Raw genomic sequence first — 23,352 nt, 5'->3', positions numbered from 1 at the left:
ACTTCGGCCCAACAGCTTTGCTTGATGAGGACGGCTTCAGTCCCCGTTTTGTTTTTCCCATAATGATTACAGATTACAACAAACACCGCAGATATCCAACAAAATGGTGAAGTAGTTGATTACTCTGAAACCCGTGTACGTGAAAAAAATTGCGAGAAAATTTTCACAGGAGGTGACCGGAAGAAAAAGTAGCTTGAAAAATGATTGGCAAATTTTCCATTTCCGAGCGTTCAATCCGCATGGTTTTCTCGCAGTTTTGGAAATGTTCTCTAACTTTTCAACGCAATCGAATTAAGGAAAAACCCGAAACATTTTTTTAAGCTTTTGGGATCCTGACCGGGAGAAAAAAACAAACTTCCAAAATACAAAAATTGCATTGACTTGGAACTATTGAACGACGATCTGGACCTTCAAGTTTCGACTTTACAGAAAAACCTGAAAATTTATTTTCTTGGAAAAGCAATGAAATATTTAAATACCCAGTTCTATATGCAAGGAATCAATAGGACAATTAACACTCTAGTCTTTCAAGCGATCAATACTTTAAACAAAGTTCAGTGCCAACTTGTAACTTAACGGTATAATATACGTAACATTGTGTAAAAGTACTATGCAATAAATTGTCCTCTACCCTTCTACAGTATACAGTGCTCTATTTCTATGACTTACAGTTCACAACAAAATATCTCATTCCGTCATTTCATAGTTGTTACGCTCAATGTTCAATGTCACATGGCTGAAGAACAAGCCAATTAAAGAGGAATTTCTTGCTAAAGAGTGATTAAGCATATTCAAAACAAACTTTTTTTAAGGTTCGGGATATGGTACTGTACTTCAGCACCATGCCGACATCTGAAAAGCGTTAACGATATTAAACAGCCGAATATCTGATCAGCTTACAGTAGCTTTGTACATGTTATTTCTTTATAGTGATGCTGGATCGCATTTTAAACACAATAAAATACCGCATAAAATAACATATAGCGTAGTTTCCATTTAAGGGTGGCCGCTCAATACAGGTAAAAATAACAAAGAAAGACAAACATAGGACTGCTACAGGGTGGCCGCGGCCGCTTAATAGAGGTGGCCGCCTAATACAGGTAACAAATACAGCGTTTGTATGAGCGAAAAATCGGGACTTTGAAAACTGGGCGCTTAATAGAGGGTGGCCGCTTAATACAGGGCCGTTATATACAGGTTCGACTGTATTGCTAAATTCGATAGTTGGGAAAAGTCAGATATTGGGAGGAATTTGGACAAATCCGTTTGCCAGCCGACAGGGTTTCCTTGTATTCCGTTTTTCTCACAATTTTCGTCTGGGTGGATGTTGGGCAAATGGCCAAAAAATTAACGTAAAGCTTTTTAACGAAAGAATATCGCGTGTAATGATTTAAGCCAGCTGGATGTATGGCCGCTTCGATAACTGTGATAAAACTTCTACTTAAATAAGCTACCGTAAGTGTGATACAACTCTTTTTTTGCTTTTTTATTAAACTGAACTTACAACTCCAATACCATCTTTGCACTACCAAGAAAAAGGCTAGATATTGGTAAATTAGCCGCTCTCTGACATATATCATAAGCGACTCTGTATGTTTATCCTGTGCGTTCAAATTTCTCTGCTGTTTAGTCCTGTGAAAGTTGGGAGGAGGAAAAGCAGAGAGGAGGGTAGGCAAAGAAATACTTGCGGGGGGAGGACCTTTTCCTCCAGCCTTTTTGCACAGCCAATGAGTCAAAAACTCCTCTAAAATGCTTGCGATGAACCCGTCTAATTTCCTAAGGAAAGGAAGTTAATGAATATAAGACAAAAAATAATTCTGCAATTCAAAGGTTAAAATGAGAAAGAAACACGTTTTTGACGTTTGTGTTTTAAAATCATATCTTTATATTAATCGTTGAAAATGCAATCTTTCTTGGCAAGTTTATCGCCAAGATTTCAAACTACACAATGTTTCGCAAGTAAACTACAGCTGCAGCTCAACCTGCAAGAGATTGTTCTTTTTAATGTTTTCCTAGGTTACAAATGCAGTTCTTCAACGTTCAGATGTCTCCTTGGCAGATGTTTACCAGCCCACTGGAAGTGTAATGGCCGCAGTGAATGTCGATTTGTTTCTTTTGACGAGAGAAACTGCCGTAAGAGTAAAACAACTGCCGTTTTCGTTCTTACTACACTAAACATTAAATCCAATGTTAGTCTTGTCGGCCTGCCCATAAGAACATGCTAAAGCATATGAGTAAATTAGCCACTCAATAACTGAATAGAAGGCAATTCTGTATGCTTTTCTCGTTGTTTAAAACATGTTTATGAATCATAGCTGAGGGCAGGTTGGGATAAGCCCACCCCCCCCCCCCCCCCCCAAAAAAAAAAAAAAACATTGAATACACAAGGGAGAGAGAAGGGCAGAGAGAACAAATGCTTGCCACCGCGACCAATTGTAGGGTTTTGTTTTGTGCTGTCGTTTCAACCTTCTTGCAGCTAATGAGCAGAGAAGCCCTCAGAAATGCCTGCTTTACAGGATAGCCTCTTGATTGAGAGACTGTAGAGTGTGTATAGTTGGGAATAAACCGTTCTTTTTCTGAAATTTGTCTTAGAGAATCATCGGCGCACGGGAAAAAGTTTGTTGGGAGGGGGGGGGGGGGGGGCTGACCATAATTTGCCTGAATGAAACTTGTTGGTCACAAACGCACAAGATGATTTTTTCGTGACGTCAAGTTTTTTTCGCCATACCGTGAGAGCGCGGCCGTTCAAAATATTTTCGGTAAATCGAGATCAACATTTCTAAAATACAAAATCATGAAGTGAGAGATAAAACGTACCCATTTGAGCTCTAAAAGAAGTATGAAGAACGATTACTTCGAGACCCAAATATGTCAATAATCCTTTGCATGTCATTCTGCATTGTCTTGTTTGCATACTTTCTTTCAATGTTATTAACGGTGATACTGCTAAGTCGGTCTTGTCCCATTGTGGATCTTAAAAATGTCTTGATGCGGCGAAGGGCGCTGAAAGCCCTTTCAGCAGAGCACGAGGTTGTAGGAATTGTGGCCAGGATGGAGGCAACTTTATATAGCACAGGTGAAATGTCATGGAGACCATTTTGATGCATGGTCTTTACCATCACGGCTGCGATTTTTCTCTGACATGGGTCCCTGCAGTCGTAGTTTTCAAAGATTGACTTCTCACTTTATAGCATTTCACTATCCACGCCATAGAATTTTGATACAGTTTGGATGTTGTTGATGCTTGGAGAACGGCTGAATACGATTACTCCCAATGCGCACAAAATCTCCTGGTCATTGCCCTCAAACCTTGATTGAAGTTCACTGACGACTTTGTCAATACTTGTGTAATAAACTGTGATACGAAAGTGCTGTTTTGCCGTCTGTTGTGAGCTGTCATTCGCTGCAGCAGGTGTCTCACCAGTAAGGCCCTGAAGTCGGCATGATGGTCTGGTTCGAGGCACCTTGGCATCCGTGAAGGTAAATTTCGTACCCTCGATTCCTATTCTGATTTTTTGCGCTATAACATCAGCCTGTGACCACGTCTTACTGAAGCTCTCTTCATTGCGACAATTGCTCAGTGTCTTAACGACAGCATCAGCAGTCTTCTTGGCAGTAATGACATCCATCTGTTCTCCCTGTAGATCTACTCAAATTATCAGTGTTGGATAAGATGAGCTTCAAAACCATCAAGCCATTAACAAACTAAAAGTCACAAATTGAGTGGAGAAGCGAATTACTTTCGTTGTAGGTCTTGGGATCGCGATCCTTTGATAAAGTGACCACGGCTTCCATTATCCTCGCCACTTGCTCTAGCACGGCCCTCACCACCACGAGTTGCGAGATAAAAACAAATAAATCAAGATAATTAATAACAAAACATTTTTTACTGTGTCTTTGCCCGAACGGTACATCCGTTTTGCCCGAATAATAGTATTTTTTTTTCGACAGGGGGGGGCTGTAGCCCCCCAGTCCCCCTCCGCCCCGTACACTGATGTAGAGAATGCCGAAAGACAAAATTCTGCAACGATTTTACGAAAAACGTTATACTTTTGCCGTTTTTGTGTTAAAATCGTGTCTTTCTATAAACAGTCAAATACAAATGTTTCTCTCAATCTCGAACTCCCAAGACTGCAAAATACACTTTTTTTTTAAGTTACGCATAAATTCAAAACAGTTGCAAGTGAACAACAGCCGTGATTCAAACTGTAGAAGTGACATTTGTATTAAATGGTTTTGTAGTTTACAACTGCAGCTCATCAGCATTCACATGTGACAATGGCAAGTGCTTATTTCCCAACCGGAGGTGTGACGGCTTCAATGACTGTGGTGATTTTTCTGACGAGAGAAACTGCGGTAAGTTTCAAACAACTCTTCTTTACATTGTCATTAGACTAAACATGAAATAAAAATAGTAGTGTTGTAACAGTCGTGAGCATAAGCTGAAAAAAAAACGGTTAACTGAACACTCATATGCCACCTGATCTTGCGTCCAAAAGGAATATTCGTATTGAGTCCAAAAATTGACCTTTTTTCCAAGGGGTAGGTTCAGGGGTTTTTGGTCAAAAATGAGCCAACTTATGTTTGATCATTTCTGTGAAGTTTGAACTTTGTGATATGAAAAAGCTTTTTTTCCTGCAAATGTATTCTTACCCGTTGAATAGATGTCAGTTTCATTTAGATTTCAGGTCTCAATCTTTAGGTCAAAGGGATTTTTTTATGTTTGTGTTATGTGTACACCATCGTTCTCATTAAAAGGCATTTTTGTTAAAACACATGAGGGCGAGCCCCAGTACTCGAAACTGGCATCCTACTGTGGTTTCTATTCTAGGCACCTGTTAACCCTTTCTAGACCGAGGGGGGAGGGGGATTCTGCCCGCTTTGACTTTGAACCTTTATAACCTTTTTAACTTTTAATATGCAAGCAAACACCACCAAACTCAGTAACTATTTTTAAAACTTGACTGGGAACAAATTAGTATGGTTGGTGAATGACCTTGACATTTGACGTTGCCATGGTAACCAAATTTTCACAATTTTTACAAAAATTCTAGCTCCGCGATTGCTTGGAAGGATTTTTTTTCAGAGGAGCATAGTAATTACGTTTACATCATTCCAGTAAACATAAAAAAACAGAACTTTTCAAAAAAAGTAAAATCTTCCTGCCCGTGATATTCTGAAAACTGTCATTTCCTTACCTAAATTGAGACCAATTTCTTTTGTAAAAAGATCAGAAATTAAAAAGAAGCCACGACATTGAGGCAAAGCTTGTGTCTCCTTCCGTGAATATTTATTATGAATGTCAAATTAAAGTTCTCTTTCACAGGGCAAAGATATCAACCAACACAGTAATTGCCATTTCCTTACAATTTTTACAGAAAACACAGTTACCTTTCCTTCGTTGTGAAGCCATTCCTTTGTGACAAATGCTCGATTTCTTTGCATGGCCTTTAGTTGTGTATGTCTGGCTTTCAGCAACTACTATGGTGAATTTATATGATTTAAATCCAGCACGGTGGAGGGATTTGTACTTGTGAGTTATTTTTGGTTGAAAATTGAACACCTATAGTGCTTTGCAATGCGAGAGGATTGCACTAATGGCAATTAAGTCTTATGTGTCAACGAATGTATTATTAATAGGCAAGAACAAGTCTTACATTTATAGGTAGGTCCGAGTAGTTGAGTGCTTAATACAAAAAAGATACACGAATGTAAAGTTCCTTGAATTTAGACTAAAATTGTCATTTCCTTACCTTTAAAAACAAGAAAAAAATTGTCAAAAATTTGTAAAACGTTCCAAAGTGCTTATCTCTTAGCTGGCACTTTCATTCGTCCTAACCTTTCTAGAAAACAAGCGAGACTTGTTTATCATCCAATCTGAGGTTCATTTTGAAAAAGAAAATGATATTCTAGAAATTGTCATTTCCTTACCTATTGAACATTTCGTCTTTAAACTTTCATTACTCCTATAATACTCGTGCCATTTACATGATAACCTCACGAAATGTAGCATACATTGATAGCTATTATGTCACAAACGACCAGGCATTATCATCTATTTTTAGCCCTTCTAGAGACATTTAACTCAAAAATGGCAATTCTGTCTTGAGGTTGACTTTGAAACCTGTACTAGACATTATACTTGGACTAGATCTTTTTTTCGTCAAAAGGTCGCTTTTCTGAAACGTGGATGATAACGTGGGGAATACAAATGAAGCTGTGGGGAATGACTTTATCATCTGTTAGGCAAATTTGCAAAGTTCTAGCAATTTTTCTTCCTAGATTCCCCAATTTTCGTCATTTCCTTACCTTTTGGAAATTTCAATACGCCATTTCTCGGTGGCAGTTAAGGCAACATTGCTGTTCTTTTAGCACAACTAACATTGGCACCAGAAGTTTGCTTTGTGAAAAAATTAGGGGTTTTCCATGTAAAATGCACATTTTACAAGCGATTTTATGATTATCATGAGAAAGGTAAGGACATGACTTTTCAGGAACATTATAATGATAATGATAATGATAATGATAATGATAATGATAATGATAATGATAATGATAATGATAATGATAATGATAATGATAATGATAATGATAATGATAATGATAATGATAATGATAATGATAATGATAATGATAATGATTATGATTATGATTATGATTATGATTATTATTATTATTATTATAGAACTCAAATTTTTCATCGATACGAAGCATTTGCAATTTGCAAATCTGTTGGCAGTTATGTTGCTGTTACTGTTTTCTTTTTCCAACGGAAATTACATTTTATCTTTTGATGCATTTGAAACTTGTTTTTAACAACACGTTTAATGAATTATATTGATCTCTTCCATGTTTCAAGGAAAATAATACCAATAATAATAATAATAATAGTAATAATAATAATAATAATAATAATAATAATAATAATAATAATAATAATAATAATAACAAAAACAATAATAATAACAATAATAATAATAATAATAATAAGGATACAATGTTTTTTTTTGCAATTCCTTCATCTCTGCCATAAAATCTGTACCTCAGAATATTAAAATCGATCTGTTTAAATATCTTCCTACTACGTTGCATTTCAGCATTATGCCCAACTGGCTGGTTTTCAGGTATCAACAGCTCTTGCTACCGAATTTTGCAGAACAAACTGACATGGAATTCAGCAAAATCTGACTGCGAAGCATCAGGCTCAAGGCTTGCAGTGCTGAATACAGAAGCTGAACAACAAGCACTTGCCCAAGTACTTTCATTTCACTATGTAGGGATGACTTGGATTGGTTTGCACAGGGATCCAAAGAACAAGTCACGATGGCTGTGGGTCGATGGTTCAACCGCTGATTACACGAACTGGGCTAAAGGAGAACCTGACAATGAAGGAGGCAAGGAAAATTGCACAGGAATACCATCTTATCTTGCTCCAGCGAATTGGAGCGACAAGGCCTGTAATTCTTTCCTCTCTTACGTCTGTGAACTGTTCAGTGGTAAGTAAAAAAAAAAATCTTGTCACATAGGAGTAAATTGTAATTTAACCTTGCACAATATCTAAAGTTTAAAATTCAAGAACTTTAATCCACGCCTCAACGTGTGCGATACACCAAAAGTTCAAGTTGTATGCTGTGTTTTATAAGGTAATGCGACGATAAATTAGATCCTTTAACATCCCCGCCCCCTCAACCATCCCCGGACATACGCGAAGCATTTGATCATTTTGCAGGAGAGGAGAAAAAACGATTGATACCTTTCGGCGACCAGAGGTAGTTTTCTTAGACTTGGCGAATACAAACTTCATTATACTAGCGAAGTAGTTGTAGTAGTAGAATTGGTAACCTCGTCACTTGTTCGCTACATATCCTTCCAAGATGGTGTCGTTTTCCATTTTCCGGGAGGTTGCCAAGGGAGGGAGGTGTCAAAGTATCCAATTTTGCATGAATAAAAAACGATTGCTACCTTTCAGCTACCAGAAGTCGTTTTCTTAGAGTTTGCATATAAACTCGATTAGATCCTAGCGAAGTAGTTAGAGTAGAATTGGTAATCTCGCCGTTAATTCCCTTCATTTCCTTCTGAGATGGCAACGATTCAGTGGTGTTGTTTTTAAAATTTAAATTATCTCTGGAAAATGCGTGGTTATTTTAAATTCGACTTGCATTCAGATAATCCTAGCTCAGGTCATGTTTTGTCCCGGAAACCTTTAAAAGTACCCATTTTAGACATGTATATTTTTTCACTCTTTAATTATTTGTTACTCGGCTTCCATGAAAACCATTTTTTTAAATTAATGGGATTCCCAGGATAAAAAAAAAAAATTCAGTTCATTTCAATTCACCCTGAAAACGTGATCGTATGGCTGTGTATTGTAAACTATTTTTCTCCTGCATAAGCTGTTTATCAAAGCATATTACAACATAAATAACTCTTAACGGAACAAGTGGTATAGCTTGCATAACTTGGGTCCTAATTAAAACCTCCCACTACCATCCCCTCAACCCCATTCCCCCACCACCAACCCAGACCAGGATACGGCATTTTTTCTGATTAAAAAAACAAAATAGGAAAGAAAGAAAGATTCCTTCCTGGGATGATACTTTGCTGTTATGTAAAAGATACATATTTTTCATTCCAGTATATCGAGTGCGCGTGAACACTTCCAATACTGATGGTGCTGGAACGGACGCAACTGTGGAAATAAAAATATATGGCGACAAAGGCTCCACAGGGGCAATAAGACTGAATGATGTAAATGATACTTTTCAAAAAGGAAGGTAACTGTACTAACCCTTGCTTCTTTGAAAAACAATTCTAGATTCCGGTGTTGTTAAAATTCTTATACTAAAGCATCTTTTCGCTCATTAATCCTGCGAAAACCACCATATACCACCAATATCAAGTGCAAGTTTTCGAATCGAACAAAGGTAAACAATTATGTCTTTAACAAGACATGAAATGACGTGATTAAAAATATATTTTAAGCATGTTGCTCAACCTTTCTTGCCAAGTGGTGTCACTAATAACATATTAAGTTATGATTTGTGTTCAATCATCCTCCATTAATCATCGTGGTAGTTGATTGTCGTCTTACATGAAGTTCAGCAACATCATCAAATAACGGCGCCATTACACGTAAAGGTTTCCATTGTTTGTTTTCAGCGACACAATTCTTTGCACGTTACTTCGAACTGTTAGTGACGAACATTCCAAGGCCAATGACATGAGTGGGAAATGCTCATGCTGGGTAACATGGCACACGGACATTTCTCCGCCCAATTTTCGAGATAGATGTTAACCCTATCTAGACCATCTAGACCGTGCTTCTTTTTTGTTTTCTGTGCCAGGAGCGGGAGAAAGATACCCCAAAGTCCCCAAACTAAACCTTGGAAGTATAAAATATATGCCAGTGAGAATTGAAAGACAGATAGTGGTTCCGAAGATGTTTCTTTTGAGGTCCGCAACGCAAATCGATGACGTCATATAAGGTGGCAATTGCGTCATTATTTTGATTTTCCCAAAACTTCAGAAAAGCGCCAAGATTTAAAAAAGTAATCAAAACCAGAAAAGAAAACTCATATGAGCGTACGTTTGCGGTAAAAAATTCTATTTTCTGGATAAACTACCTGTTAAAAATTGTTTGCCCTGGTAACATCAAATTCAATCAACACAAACGGACCCCCCACCGGGGTTATAGATAGGGTTAAGTTACCTTCGACAACTTGTAACCGAGTAGAAAATTAGGAAATTGCGTTGAAAATCGCCATTTAGTAATTATTACAAAGTATCAACTTTTCGCGCAATATTGTTGTGCTTTAATCGCTCGGTGTCGTCACATATAACACTCTTTAAAGTGACATGATATTGCACGAAAAGTAGTTGTTATGGTAACCTCTTGTTTTAATTTGTCGTAATGATTTGATCTAGATTAGCCGTCAATTACAACCATTAATTCAAACTGCGACCTTAATTAATAATTAATCTTTAACTACCGTTTATCGTGTCTTGTAAAACATTGCGAACAACTCGTATGACCTCTCCCCGCTTTTAGATTCTTCTTACGTCATCCAATGGTAGAAAACCTCAGTAAACAGTGAGCATAATTTCTGTGTTTGATTATACGTCAAAAGAATGTTGTCATTCCAGTTTGACGTCTTTTGGTTTGTTTGTTTTAGAACTGACATATTTGACATCACTGCTAAAGACGTAGGACAAGTGAGGGGGGTGGAGGTTACTCGTAGAAATGGTTCAAGCTGGCATCTTAAACACGTGAGGAGCTACTAACTCATAAGAATGGATTATTAACCGTGGAAACTTTGTAATGCGCTCAGGTGTTTTTATGTGTTTGATTTCTTTAACGCCGCTCTTTACTATTCTAGGTTGGTGTGAAGGTTGGAAATCAGGCAGGATACACAGCGTTTAACTTTAATACCTGGATTGAGGAATATCAGCGCTACATAGTATCCAGTGAGTAATCATGATAACTTTAATATCACAGCTGAGATATAAAAACATTACAAGACTCGTCTTACATAACACACTCAATGTTAGCTAAAAGCCCATACAACTTGAGCCGCTGAGAGAGCGTTACGTGGACAAAATTTTCAGACCCCGTTGGAAATTTGGTAAGTTTTCCCGCTGTGAGAAAACCAGTCTTTCTTCGTCTATAGCCTGCGATACCTGGTACCTTTTCCATCCCTTGTTTGGCAATTTCTTGACGGGTGAGAAAGGCAGCTTCAAGAACAGGAAGATTCTTTACAACACGTGCACCGGAGAAAACAAGTTTACATCTAGATACGAATGAATGCAAAATACACACGCACCTTTCCGTACTCCTAGACGAAACCCCAGATTGGCCCGCAGAACAACCGCTTATTTTATCCGTTTTACGGGCGAGCACGAAGCGCGAGATGAAAGTACATCACGAGTCACGAGCGAAGGGAGGGTGGCTCCATTATATTAACGCCGTTGTGTCTCCAAAAACTGACTTCATTGGTGATTTTGTGTCATAAATTGCTACTAGGTTGCCAATCAGGGTTCCGTTCTCTACATATTACGCGCACGGCTTTGCTTGAGGCAACAAATGCTTGGTCAGTAAACACTGACAAGTTGACAATGGCCTTCTAAATGGCGTTGTCTTTATTGTCCTTACTAAGGCATTCGACACCATTGATCATGAGATCATCTTGCGTAAGATTTCATACTTGGGTGTCGATCAGGCAGCTATAAAATGGTTCTCGTCGTACTTAAGTGGCCGAACCCAGAGATGTAATGTCAGCGGCAAACTATCATCTGCTCGTACCCCCCAGTTGAGGTGTGCCACAGGGTAGCATATTGAGGCATATTGGGTCCTTTGTTATTTTAAATTTACATTAATGATCTTCCCAACTCCCTGCGGGGCACCTTACCAAGAATTTAAAACGTCATCTGCTAAGATGTTAACAGAGCTTAAGCTAGCTCTAATCCCTGAACTAAATAACCTTAGCTGTTGGCTGAAAGCTAACAAGCTCAGTCTAAATGTTGCTAAAACAGAACTAATGATTATTGGATCAAGACAAAGACTATCTGCCCAATGTGACGATATAGAAATCCGAATTGATGACCAAATTATCAAGAGAGTCGATAACACCAAATCTTTGGGTCTTACCATAGATGCCCAACTCTCTTGGGGTAAAAACGTTGAAGAGATTTGCAGGAAAGTTTCTTCAGCTATAGGTTCCCTAAAACGTGTGCGGCCCTTTATATCCAAAGAAACTGCAATCCAAGTTTATAACGCTTTAATTATGCCTCATTTTGATTACTGCAGCCCCGTTTGGGACTGTTTGAATGGTTACTTGAGTGAAAGCTCCAAAAGTTACAGAGCCGTGCAGCCAGAGTTATTACTAAATTACATTTTGATACGAGCTCAAACCACCTTCTCTCCACCCTCGACTGGAAGAGGCTATCTCTTCGGCGAAAGAAACAAAAAGCCTTAATGATGTATAAAACCATAAATGACCTTGGTCCGGAATATCTACAAAGTCTTTTCTCTCAGCGTCACCATGGATCATAAAAAACTGGATAGGACAAGTGCTGACGTCATGGCGGCAACAGAGAGTAAATTTGTGGCGTCATATAAATATTGCAAATTTGTTTTACGACATTGTAACAATCAGGGTCCTTGTTTATTTGTTAACGTTTAATTTATTGATGGAAATTGAAGATTTGTTTGAGGAGTGGGAGGAGGTCGATTTGGAAGGCATTGAAAGCTTCATTATTGAAGAAAACGGAGCGGATGAAGTGGACGAAGAAGAAATCAGTGAGGAAATATCGGATAACTCCAGCGATTGCGAAGATGACGATCAGGTTTCCTTCAAGTGTTGCAAATGTAAAAAGGTTTACCATACCAGAGGCTGGTTAAAAAAAACATGAAGATAGCTGCAGTGGTCCTAGTGAAACAACGAAAAAGGAAGCTAGAAGTCCTAAAATGTCAGCCCATCAAGAGAAAACCAGAGCGATTTTGACAGACCTCGGATTTGAGGAGTATTTTTCCCTTGATTGTTTACCTGTTGTTTTGAAGCATCTTTGCGAAATTACGTCGGTATCAAGCGAGATCGCCAAAGTGAGGGGCTCCAGGTTCGCCTCCTGCCAATCCCAGGCACATGTTCTAGTGGTTGAACTGGAAAAAGGCGAGGAAACTTTGGCCAAGAGGCTTTTCCGAGTTGTTGTGAAAAACATTTAGAAAATAACATTCGCACGCGATAATCTCATCAGTTCACCTACGAGACAGCAATATGTAGCTCGACACTTAAATGAGTTCAGACAAACAGAGGAAGTATTATCAAAGTGGGCTGAGCTGTGTAGTGTTGCTCAATCTAATTCTTCTGATCCACTCTTGCTCCAGATGGTTACCAGTGTAATTTTCGGGGAAATCTGTCGTTGCCAAATGGCTCTTTATTGACACCTTACAACACCTACGGAAACTGTAACTTTTAAGTGGCACTTTCCCTCTTTCCCTAAGAACGGTCCACTGCGTTTCGGGTCGAAAAAAAGTTTGCCCTCAAACTTTGCCCACCAAATCATCTTGGGTCATAAGTAAATGAAATGACTTTAGTTTTCGGAAATACGTTAAAATATATTTTTTACAGGCCACAACAGTCAGAGCGTTCGAGGGGTTGTTTCGAAAACGAAGACCCCAAAAACGAAGACCGAAGACCTAAGACCCCCTCATCGAAAACGAAGACCCCTGATCGAAAACGAAGACCCCCTCATCGAAAACGAAGACCCCCTCATCGAAAACGAAGACCCCCTCATCGAAAACGAAGACCCTTTGATCGAAAACGAAGACCCCCTGATCGAAAACGAAGACCCCCTGATCGAAAACAAAGACCCCCTCATCGAAAACGAAGACCCCCTGATCGAAAACGAAGACCCTTTGATCGAAAACGAAGACCCCCTGATCGAAAACGAAGACCCTTTCGCCTCAGCTCAGACCTTAAGACAAATTCTGTCAAGTGCCTTTGTCAGTATTGACATACACAAGACAGCATTTGTATTAAACTGCGATTTAGGGGAAAATTAGGTATCATTACAAATCCTGGGAGGGGAAGGAGTGGGTGGACAATACTCGTGTTCGTTTACCTAAAACACGGAATCCGGAATCCGGAATCCGGAATCCGGAATCGGGAATCCGGAATAAAAGAAAAAAACGAAAAATGAAAATTCGTCGACATGAAAATTTCAACGAAGGTTAAAGTCACTTGGGAAACAGTTTTTATAGCCCTTGAAAAATTATAATATCAGTGAGGAGCCCAGTGAAATTTTCAAAAGTTTGCCTACGTGTTAGTATTCTAAGACAGTCCCTTTAAAGCGTAAAACTTTAAAACACACCAAAACGACACCTATCTATTTTTATAAAATCAAAGGGGAAAAAGAAAAAGAAAAATAGAAAGAAAAGAAAGTCTTTCCTGATTTACGGATTCCGTTTATTTGATTTTATAAAAATAGATAGGTTTCTTTTATTCCGGATTCCCGATTACGGATTTCGGATTCCGGATTCCATGTTTTAGGTAAACGAACACGAGTATTGTCCACCCACTCCTTCCCCTCCCAGGATTTGTAATGATACCTAATTTTCCCCTAAATCGCAGTTTAATACAAATGCTGTCTTGTGTATGTCAATACTGACAAAGGCACTTGGCAGAATTTGTCTTTAGGTCTGAGCTGAGGCGAAAGGGTCTTCGTTTTCGATCAGGGGGTCTTCGTTTTCGATCAAAGGGTCTTCGTTTTCGTTCAGGGGGTCTTCGTTTTCGATCAGGGGGTCTTCGTTTTCGATCTGGGGGTCTTCGTTTTCGATCAGGGGGTCTTCGTTTTCGATCAAAGGGTCTTCGTTTTCGATGAGGGGGTCTTCGTTTTCGATGAGGGGGTCTTCGTTTTCGATGAGGGGGTCTTCGTTTTCGATCAGGGGTCTTCGTTTTCGATGAGGGGGTCTTAGGTCTTCGGTCTTCGTTTTTGGGGTCTTCGTTTTCGAAACATCCGCGTTCGAGGACCTAAATTTGAGCGTGGCGAAAGATAGAAGTTGCATAAAATTGAAGAGCTCGCTGCTCGAAAACCAGGAAACGCCACAAAAATTCATTATAATTCTTAAGTCAAGTGTTCCTTCAAAGGTATGAAATGCATGTTTATTTTGATTTGTTTTAATTATTACGGTCACAAAAACTAATATTATTAACCCTCGTTAGAACGCTTTCTGAAAACTGGTGAAAGTACCCTGTCTTTGCCGGCATTTATTTCACAAGTCCAGACCGACCCATTCTAAATTCCAACTGAACTTTGCTAAACAGATGTTAGGAAGCATAGAAATATAAAAATACGTTGCACTTTTTATCTTCCTTGACCACAGCGACTTCGCACTTTTGGTGCTTTTTCGAATGTGAAACCCGCATTATGCAAATGAGGTTGTCGATCAAATTCAAATTGTTCTAAATCAAGACATTCTTAATCGCTAAATTTCACCATTCTAAATTCACTACACCAAAAAGCACACAAATACAAAAGCAAAAACGGTTTTACCCGTTTAAAAATGCCTAAAACCTGATGAATTATTTAGTCCTGATCTCTGAATGCTATGTAAAAAAATTGTAAACATTGAATATGCTAATTGCGTTGTGTGGGACACTTAGTCCTATTTTAAGAAATCTTTCTTCTCGCTGTTTTCTACGGTCGATTTTCATTTTTTTGAAAAGTGCTATTGAAAATTTGCACACGTTTTTAGTATCAAAAACTTGAAGAAATAATTCAGCTTTAAATGGATGAGCACACACTGTGACATGACCTGCATTGAAATCGACAACACTTGACTGTTTTTTTAAATCAATGTTGTGTTACACTCTTGGTTATTTCTTGATTGCCTTTTTGTTTGGTAAATGGCTACTAAAAGGACAATGCTGACAAGACCCTCTTATTTTTCCCTGATCTACGACCAACGTACAGAATGATTTGATGAAGAAAGTTTTGTTTTGCCGGATATGGCATTTTAACGACATAACTCCCGCACTGAAGTAGGTCATAGGTCAAGGTCTTTTAAACTCCTCAGTTTACTTCCTAATTTTCTCTAAAATGATTCCATTCACCTCCGCTATGAATACATCGTTACATTTTCTTCTCATACAAGATAAGCAATATTCAACACCTTACAATTAAAGCTTACTGGCGTGTAACTATTAACTTCTGGAATCTGAGATCTGAATTTGACTTGCTCAACTTATATGAGCAATGACGCCGCCCAAGAATTACACAATCCTACCTTGTAACAGTGAAAAAGCGAGAGATATAAGCAAATAAAATAACTTTGGTTTCTGTTCTTGTCGAGGTTAAAATATGGACATCTTATGAAGTAGATTGCTTTTTCGGTATTTTCGGGCTCAAATTACCTCATTAATGAGAAGTTGTTCTCTTTCACTTTCGAAGCTTTATTTAGGAACAGCCATATTGATAGTCAATTTATATTTGGCCTGGCGAATACAAGGACCTACAAACTTGGACAAAATAACGGAAAATTTAGTCCCCCATCCTCCCCTCTAAATCAATCAGTACGAATTCGCGTACAAAGCAAAACGCGCCATGTTTCCATCACTGGAAAAAAAAAGGGGGAGAAAGGCCGGTTGCCCAAGATTGTAGCTATCAATATGTTTGTTGAGACTCGCAATGCGCGCCAAACAAAAATCCCCAAACGCAGACACTGAAAATGCCGCTCAATTTGATGCAATAGCCATTTTTTTTTTAACCTGATACCCATTTGTACAGAGACCGGCGTAAATGGGGCCGCAGTATGGAGTAAAAGATTCTTGACACTAATGGCAGGGCCGTCCCTCGTGTTGTTATTATGATTTATCTCATGACGAATATCATCAGACATGGTAATGTTCATCTTATTGCGGGTATTGCTTTCCTGTAACAAATTATAAACCAGCTTGCATTCATAGTTATCGAGATTTTAACAGGTGCGCGCGCCAAGTTCTTTTCTCTATAGGAAAGCTATAGGAAAGATTAAAAACGATCTTATAGTCCGGTCTTTCTCTATATACCTACATTTGTTAGTAGATATTTCACAAAATAACTCACCTCGCGCCTGGATTGGATGTTTGTACAGATTCCTTTTCCGAAGTTGCATGTAAGATCTAAGGCGTATCTTTCACAGAAGCAAATATCGTATTTGGTCAAAAAGAAAGTCAAATTACTCAAGGAAAGTTCTAGAACTGACTTCGGACTTATGTCTCATGTTCGGGCTACTGCGCTACGCAGTCTAAGAAGCATATGTGAAAATACCTCATGAACATTCTCATCGGGGGATTTTGCAGTACAATTTCGTTTTGATACGCAATTTTTTTTTTTTGGGGGGGGGGGGGGTGGCCTTAACCCCCCTAAGACGATAAAATTGGACAATTTTTATTATAATCACATAGAACTTCGCGTATTCGAGAGGGGGCACTTATTCGAGGATTTATGGCATTTTAGTGGACTGCCTGTCAACTAGCTTGGAGTAGTTTTAAAATTACACTTACACAAAAACAACGCAGCAACTATATACTTTACTGATGCTCCTTAATGTGGGATTTGATTCTCCTTCACTAGGAGGAGAGCTCGTGTTGAATTTTCAATAAAAATGACTTTAAAGTAATTACAGAAACAATGAGGCATTGCACTAGAAATATCATCTACAACAAAAAGTGCAAGTTAGAAGCTTTGGCATTTGCAGCGAAGGGCCTCAAGTGAAACTCTCAGAGCAAGCTAATAGCTAACTCTACCTATCACCGTAGTGCGCCAGGGTTGCAACCGGAACGCTACGCGACGGACGGATTCTCCTTCCCTCGCTTCCTATAAAATATTTCTTTTTCTGTACAGTTTTTTCCTTCCGACTTTCATGCAGAAGTTCCTATCAATTCATTTTGAGCAACATATTGACAATGCCCAGCTTTTGAAAATTAGTAAATCACATGTTTTACAAAAGTGAATTCAAGTTTTTTTCATTACTACATGGGATTTTTTTTTTCGAACTGTAATAAAATAACAACTTGCACTTCAACAGTCGACCTATCATTTTTTTCGTGGTTCTGAAGTTTATATTTTCTATGTATTGAGAAAGGCACTTTACGTAGAGGGATGTACAGGCATCCTCCTTCTAGTCGGCTTGTGAATTTCAGTGTTTTGTGATTTCAGATGGCAGTATGCCAAACTCCGCGAAATATTTTTAATTATATCTTAAAGGACCTTCAAGCTATGAATACCAACTGAATGGCGTAAAAAAAAGGGAAATGTAATAATAAACGAAAAACTTAGTAATGAAAATAGGTTTCTTAAAACCTAAATACTGTTTAGCAGACAGACTAATTTGCATAAAAATTCCCCGCAAAGTATCTAAAAATCGGGACCGAACAAGTTTTAGGCATTTTAAAACTATTAAAACCGTTTATGCGTTTTATTCTGTGTGATTTTAGGCGTAGTTAATTTAGAATGGTGAAGTTTAGTGATTAAGAATGTTTTGATTCGTAACTGAATGGAATAATTTAGAGAAAATTAGGAAGTAAACTGAGAAGTTTAAAAGACCTTGACCTATGACCTAATTCAGTCCGGGACTGTTATGTCGTTAAAATGCCATATCCGGCAAAACAAAACTTTCTTCATCAAATCATTCTGTACGTTGGTCGTAGATCAGGGAAAAATAAGAGGGTCTTGTCAGCATTGTCCTTTTAGTAGCCATTTACCAAACAAAAAGGCAATCAAGAAATAACCAAGAGTGTAACACAACATTGATTTAAACAGTCAAGTGTTGTCGATTTCAATGCAGGTCATTTCACAGTGTGTGCTCATCCATTTAAAGCTGAATTATTTCTTCAAGTTTTTGATACTAAAAACGTGTACGAATTTTCAATAGCACTTTTCAAAAAAATGAAAATCGACAGTAGAAAACAGCGAGAAGAAAGATTTCTTAAAATAGGACTAAGTGTCCCACACAACGCAATTAGCATATTCAATGTTTACAATTTTTTACATAGCATTCAGAGATCAGGACTAAATAATTCATCAGGTTTTAGGCATTTTTAAACGGGTAAAACCGTTTTTGCTTTTGTATTTGTGTGCTTTTTGGTGTAGTGAATTTAGAATGGTGAAATTTAGCGATTAAGAATGTCTTGATTTAGAACAATTTGAATTTGATCGACAACGTCATTTGCATAATGCGGGTTTCACATTCGAAAAAGCACCAAAAGTGCGAAGTCGCTGTGGTCAAGGAAGATAAAAAGTGCAACGTATTTTTATATTTCTATGCTTCCTAACATCTGTTTAGCAAAGTTCAGTTGGAATTTAGAATGGGTCGGTCTGGACTTGTGAAATAAATGCCGGCAAAGACAGGGTACTTTCACCAGTTTTCAGAAAGCGTTCTAACGAGGGTTAATAATATTAGTTTTTGTGACCGTAATAATTAAAACAAATCAAAATAAACATGCATTTCATACCTTTGAAGGAACACTTGACTTAAGAATTATAATGAATTTTTGTGGCGTTTCCTGGTTTTCGAGCAGCGAGCTCTTCAATTTTATGCAACTTCCATCTTTCGCCACGCTCAAATTTAGGTCCTCGAACGCTCTGACTGTTGTGGCCTGTAAAAAATATATTTTAACGTATTTCCGAAAACTAAAGTCATTTCATTTACTTATGACCCAAGATGATTTTGTAGGGAAAGTGCCACTTAAGTTTTAAAAACTCCTTAGTCAAATTATTTCTGGAAACCCTTTTTTTTGTTTTGTTTTCTAGAAACATGCCCGAGGGGCTGGGTACCAGTGAGCAACAGTTCTTGCTACGGATTTTCGGAGGACAGACTACCGTGGAATTCAGCAAAATCTGCCTGTGAAAAATTAGGAGCAAAGCTTGTGGTGTTGAATACAGAAGCTGAACAACAAGCACTTGCCTTTTTAGTAGCAAACTGGACATGGATTGGTTTGCACAGGGATCCCCGGAACACGTCACGGTGGCTGTGGGTCGATGAGTCAAACACTGATTACACTAATTGGTACAAAGGAGAACAACCTAACGGCGCCGGAGGCACGGATGATTGTGTATTTTTAAGTAGTTATACTCCTCCTAGTAGTAATTCATCAAAATGGTTTGACTCGCGCTGTACCAGTTATCGTTCTTACGTTTGCGAAATCAGTGGTAAGTAAGATTTTATTATAAGCAATTATACTACGAGCTTTCTATAAGCGAATTGTGCTGAGTTGAATTCCTCGAGTTGAAATTAAACAATCAGACTGCTTGGCAGACCCTCTTTTTATCTTGCTATACACTCTTGGAAAATAAAGACGGTTAGTCTGTTTGACTCAGTAGGCAACTTAATGATTTCGATCAAAAAACGGCAATATTGACAGAAAATCCATTTTCGAAATATCTCGATTTGCATAAATTATGAGCTTTTTGTCTAACTTGTGCTATTCTTAGCAGTGCGAAAACATATTGTAACAAGAAGTTTGTGACGCGGCGAGACGGTTTTTATGCGCGGGCGATGCGCGGAGGTAAACGATATAACTCGAGCGTTGTCACACGGATAAACGGCGGGGAAAAGCTTCGGAGAGCACTAAAACTTTGCAGCGTGGCACTTGTTACGGATGCCGAGGTATTAGGTCGTTGTCAGTCGTCCGCAGAGGCGAAGTAGAAAATGAATCTTCACAGAAATGGATCTCACAAGTTGTTTATTCGTAGTCCTTCACAGGTACAATTCAGCGTGTTGGGTAACTCGAAATTGTACAATGTACAAGCTTCCTTTTACATGTTTTGAGTATATTAAATTCGGTAATCCTCTCAACTAAAATTAGTTTTACAGTAGAGTAAATAGCTAAACGCGTCGTTATTAAAAATCTAGCCTTAGAAAGGATATTTAAACTGGAAACGAGACAGCTGAGTTCGCTATAGGAAATTGCGCTGGAACTGTACAATTATTACTATTTCCTGGATGTTTACCGAAAGGTCAATCGGAACTTTTGCTCTACGCTAACGAGTTGTGCTCGATCTAATATTCCAAAACATCTAAGAAACATTTATTTCGACGAGTAATTCACATGTAAAGATTATCAATTTCCTAAAACACTAAACTGAAAATGCTTTTCGATTTCTACGAGATTGAATTCCTTTTAAACACTACGGAGAAATAGTCCTTGTGACACCCCCCACCTTAAGTGAAAGCCTCCTGGCTTTCGAGAAATCTAAGGGTACTAACATAATTTGGACGAGGTTCAATACGGCTGAGCTACCTGCGTAAATATCTTAAATTCGTAGCCACTTAAGAACGGTTTGCTGTAAGGACCGACTAAGCGTATACAAAATAGAAAAAACCGATTTCCCCAAACTTTGCCAGTATAAAGGGCTTAGTAAACTACTTCTAAAAATATAAGTTTCGTTTTGTTTAGAACTTTATTTATTTTGGGGGAATTTTTTTAAAATTTTACCCATGGAGGCGGGCTAAAATCACGCCGAAGTAGGCACTTTTGTAGAAGCTCCCTTTTATACAAGGAGCCTTTTCTAGAAAAGATTAACCCAACAGAAGGAACAATTTTATTTTCTTAGATGACTAGCGGCGTTAAAGTTAAATAAAACGTAAACATGAATTTTTGACCAATTTTTTAAGTTGCGCCTTTTTACCGGTGATTATAACGACCTAATTTTGGCTAAATTCAAGGACAAAAAAAGCATTTTGGTACATCGCTTTGCCCCACGAAACTACACTCCGGGAAAACATAATCATTTCAACTAAACATTGATCGAATAAAAAATTGGGGTAAATTAAACAGCGAGTTCTCAGAGCGTTTTCAAAACATGTCACTTCAGCAATTAAGAGCGACCTTTGACCTTTTATATCGAGGGGAAATATAAACGAGAGCTCATAAACCTTGACTTTCCTTCGCCGAAAGACGCTTAATTTTACTCTGCTGGCACATTTTGAGTAAAGGAAAACTACACATTTGAATTTGAAGTTATGTACTAGCTATGAAAGATAATTTGAAAAGCAAAATTAGCAATTCAATTCGACTTTGCGTAGGCGGTTCCGATTTGTTTACTACGAAATTGCGATTTTAAAGCCTGTTTACAACACAAATACGGCATCCACTACAAGGTAAACCTCATTCTACTGAATGATTAATAAATCCTTCTTACCTTAGAGATCTTTTCTTGACTAAAAAAAAGACATAGCCTGCATTCATTGCAAAATTATTAAGCCGCCCGATCGCTAAACGATTAACCAAATAAAGCCACAGTAATCCCACTGTATAAAATTGTACAATACCGGGACCGCACAGCTCTTTTTATTTATATAACAGTGATTCGTTTTGCACTGTACTGTCCATTAATAATGAACTACCTTTATATGACAAACGTTGCGACTTGTCAGATCTCCGTGACATTTAGGAAACTGCGATAAAAATGGGAATGATATAGGCTAATTCCACAGTGTGGCTGTACCCATTTTTTCTTTCTTGTGATCTTACCACTTGCTGTCAATCCAACAAAGTCTTAAGTGAAAAAAGATACAGAAATAGAAATAATTTCCCTGCATCACAAACAAGTAATAATTATAATGAAACAATAAACTTCAACCAAAACTATAGATAGGGGATACGGCGACTGTCTCGGGTGAGTAGCAATATGAGGACTCTGCTTTGCGCCTTGGGTGGAATCCGTCTGTAGACGCCCCAAAAAAGCCGTTAGCATGTATAGATGATATTCCCTTCTCCCCTGACACTGACGTCCCATGCCATGCCCATCCAATGGGAGCGGCACAGATCCTCTTATTTGAACGCCATCTGATACCAAATGTGTCCCGATGTCTCGGTCAAATAGTGAGCTCAAGGTGACTTTCGCTTTTCTCAAAAATGCCTTTGAAGGTAAAGCAGTCAATTACTACAGGTACTTTACCTTGCTTTTTACCTTGGAAATTTTAACATATAGAAAATAGAATGCATTAATGTTTTATTCACCACCGCCCACATTTGTTGTTCCACCCCCCCCCCCCCCCTCCGCCCCCGACCTGAATGAATTAATAAATTCAATTTCTCTTGTCACATACGAAGGCCCGCAAATCTAATAAGTCACGTTCTCTTCTTGTGAAACAAACAAGGCTATCATGCTCGTCCGTACATCTTTTGTGGTTTTAGGCAAAAAATCCTTCTTCACGGACTTAAGTATTGATGATCAGGGAAACTTTTCGCTTTGTGTATTCATAAAGCAACAAGAAAGCTTTTTGCCTTTACTTTTGCCGTAGCTTAGTTGTTTCGTGACTTTTAAACAAGTTTTAATTAAATTAAATTATTTTAAGCGTTTCGTAAACGTATCGAAAACATCGCAATGTTTACTAACGTTTGCGGCCTTTTACCTCTGTTAAGCTCGCTACAGAAGGGTTTTGGTTTAAAAATTACTCCTTAGAAGATGTTCAAGCTTTAAAGATAAACGAAAACTTACTGATCCGTGACGATTCTTGATATAAAAAACGCAAATCATATACAAATTTAACCAGGTTAGCTGAGTTAGAGGTTAATTGTAACTTTCAACGTGAAAAGAAGGAAAAGAAAAAAAAAACCTCTCTTTGTTTAGAGAGTAAATATTTTAAATTAATTTATGTTGGGCATTCCTATACACAGTACACACCACTAAAACATACCTGCCCGTGCCGATAACAACTTTGCTTCAGTCTTACATAGCGTCTCGAGTGTTGCAATAACGCAGATGCCCTTGCGTGGATTTGGTACCCTTGGCAAGGATTAAGCTTTTCACATTGGCTAAATTGTTCACACTTGAACCCCATGTTCCCCCTACAAAATCTACCCATATTCA

The 23,352-nt window shown here is 38.2% G+C and overlaps 2 protein-coding genes across 2 annotated transcripts in view; both read left to right on the top strand.

Moving 5' to 3' along the window:
• The window catches only part of LOC146451401 (macrophage mannose receptor 1-like), a 43,087-nt gene extending 23,393 nt beyond the window's left edge, over nucleotides 1-19,694 (top strand). Inside the window, exons 5-11 of the mRNA XM_085099219.1 lie at nucleotides 2,017-2,133; nucleotides 4,243-4,356; nucleotides 7,098-7,496; nucleotides 8,636-8,774; nucleotides 10,173-10,266; nucleotides 10,377-10,464; nucleotides 19,288-19,694. Of these exons, the coding sequence (XP_084955345.1) occupies nucleotides 2,017-2,133; nucleotides 4,243-4,356; nucleotides 7,098-7,496; nucleotides 8,636-8,774; nucleotides 10,173-10,266; nucleotides 10,377-10,464; nucleotides 19,288-19,694 (1,358 nt within the window). The remainder of the gene's footprint in view (nucleotides 1-2,016; nucleotides 2,134-4,242; nucleotides 4,357-7,097; nucleotides 7,497-8,635; nucleotides 8,775-10,172; nucleotides 10,267-10,376; nucleotides 10,465-19,287) is intronic.
• Nucleotides 1-23,352, top strand: part of LOC146451398 (uncharacterized) — a 161,168-nt gene that overhangs the window by 91,390 nt on the left and 46,426 nt on the right. The window lies entirely within an intron of this gene.

The sequence above is a fragment of the Pavona decussata genome, unplaced genomic scaffold, assembly GCF_977016875.1.
Source record: "Pavona decussata unplaced genomic scaffold, jaPavDecu1.1 SCAFFOLD_390, whole genome shotgun sequence".
In the NCBI taxonomy this organism is placed as follows: domain Eukaryota; kingdom Metazoa; phylum Cnidaria; class Anthozoa; order Scleractinia; family Agariciidae; genus Pavona; species Pavona decussata.
The sequence above is the reverse complement of the archived record's forward strand: the minus strand, read 5'-3'. Positions and strand labels throughout refer to the sequence as shown.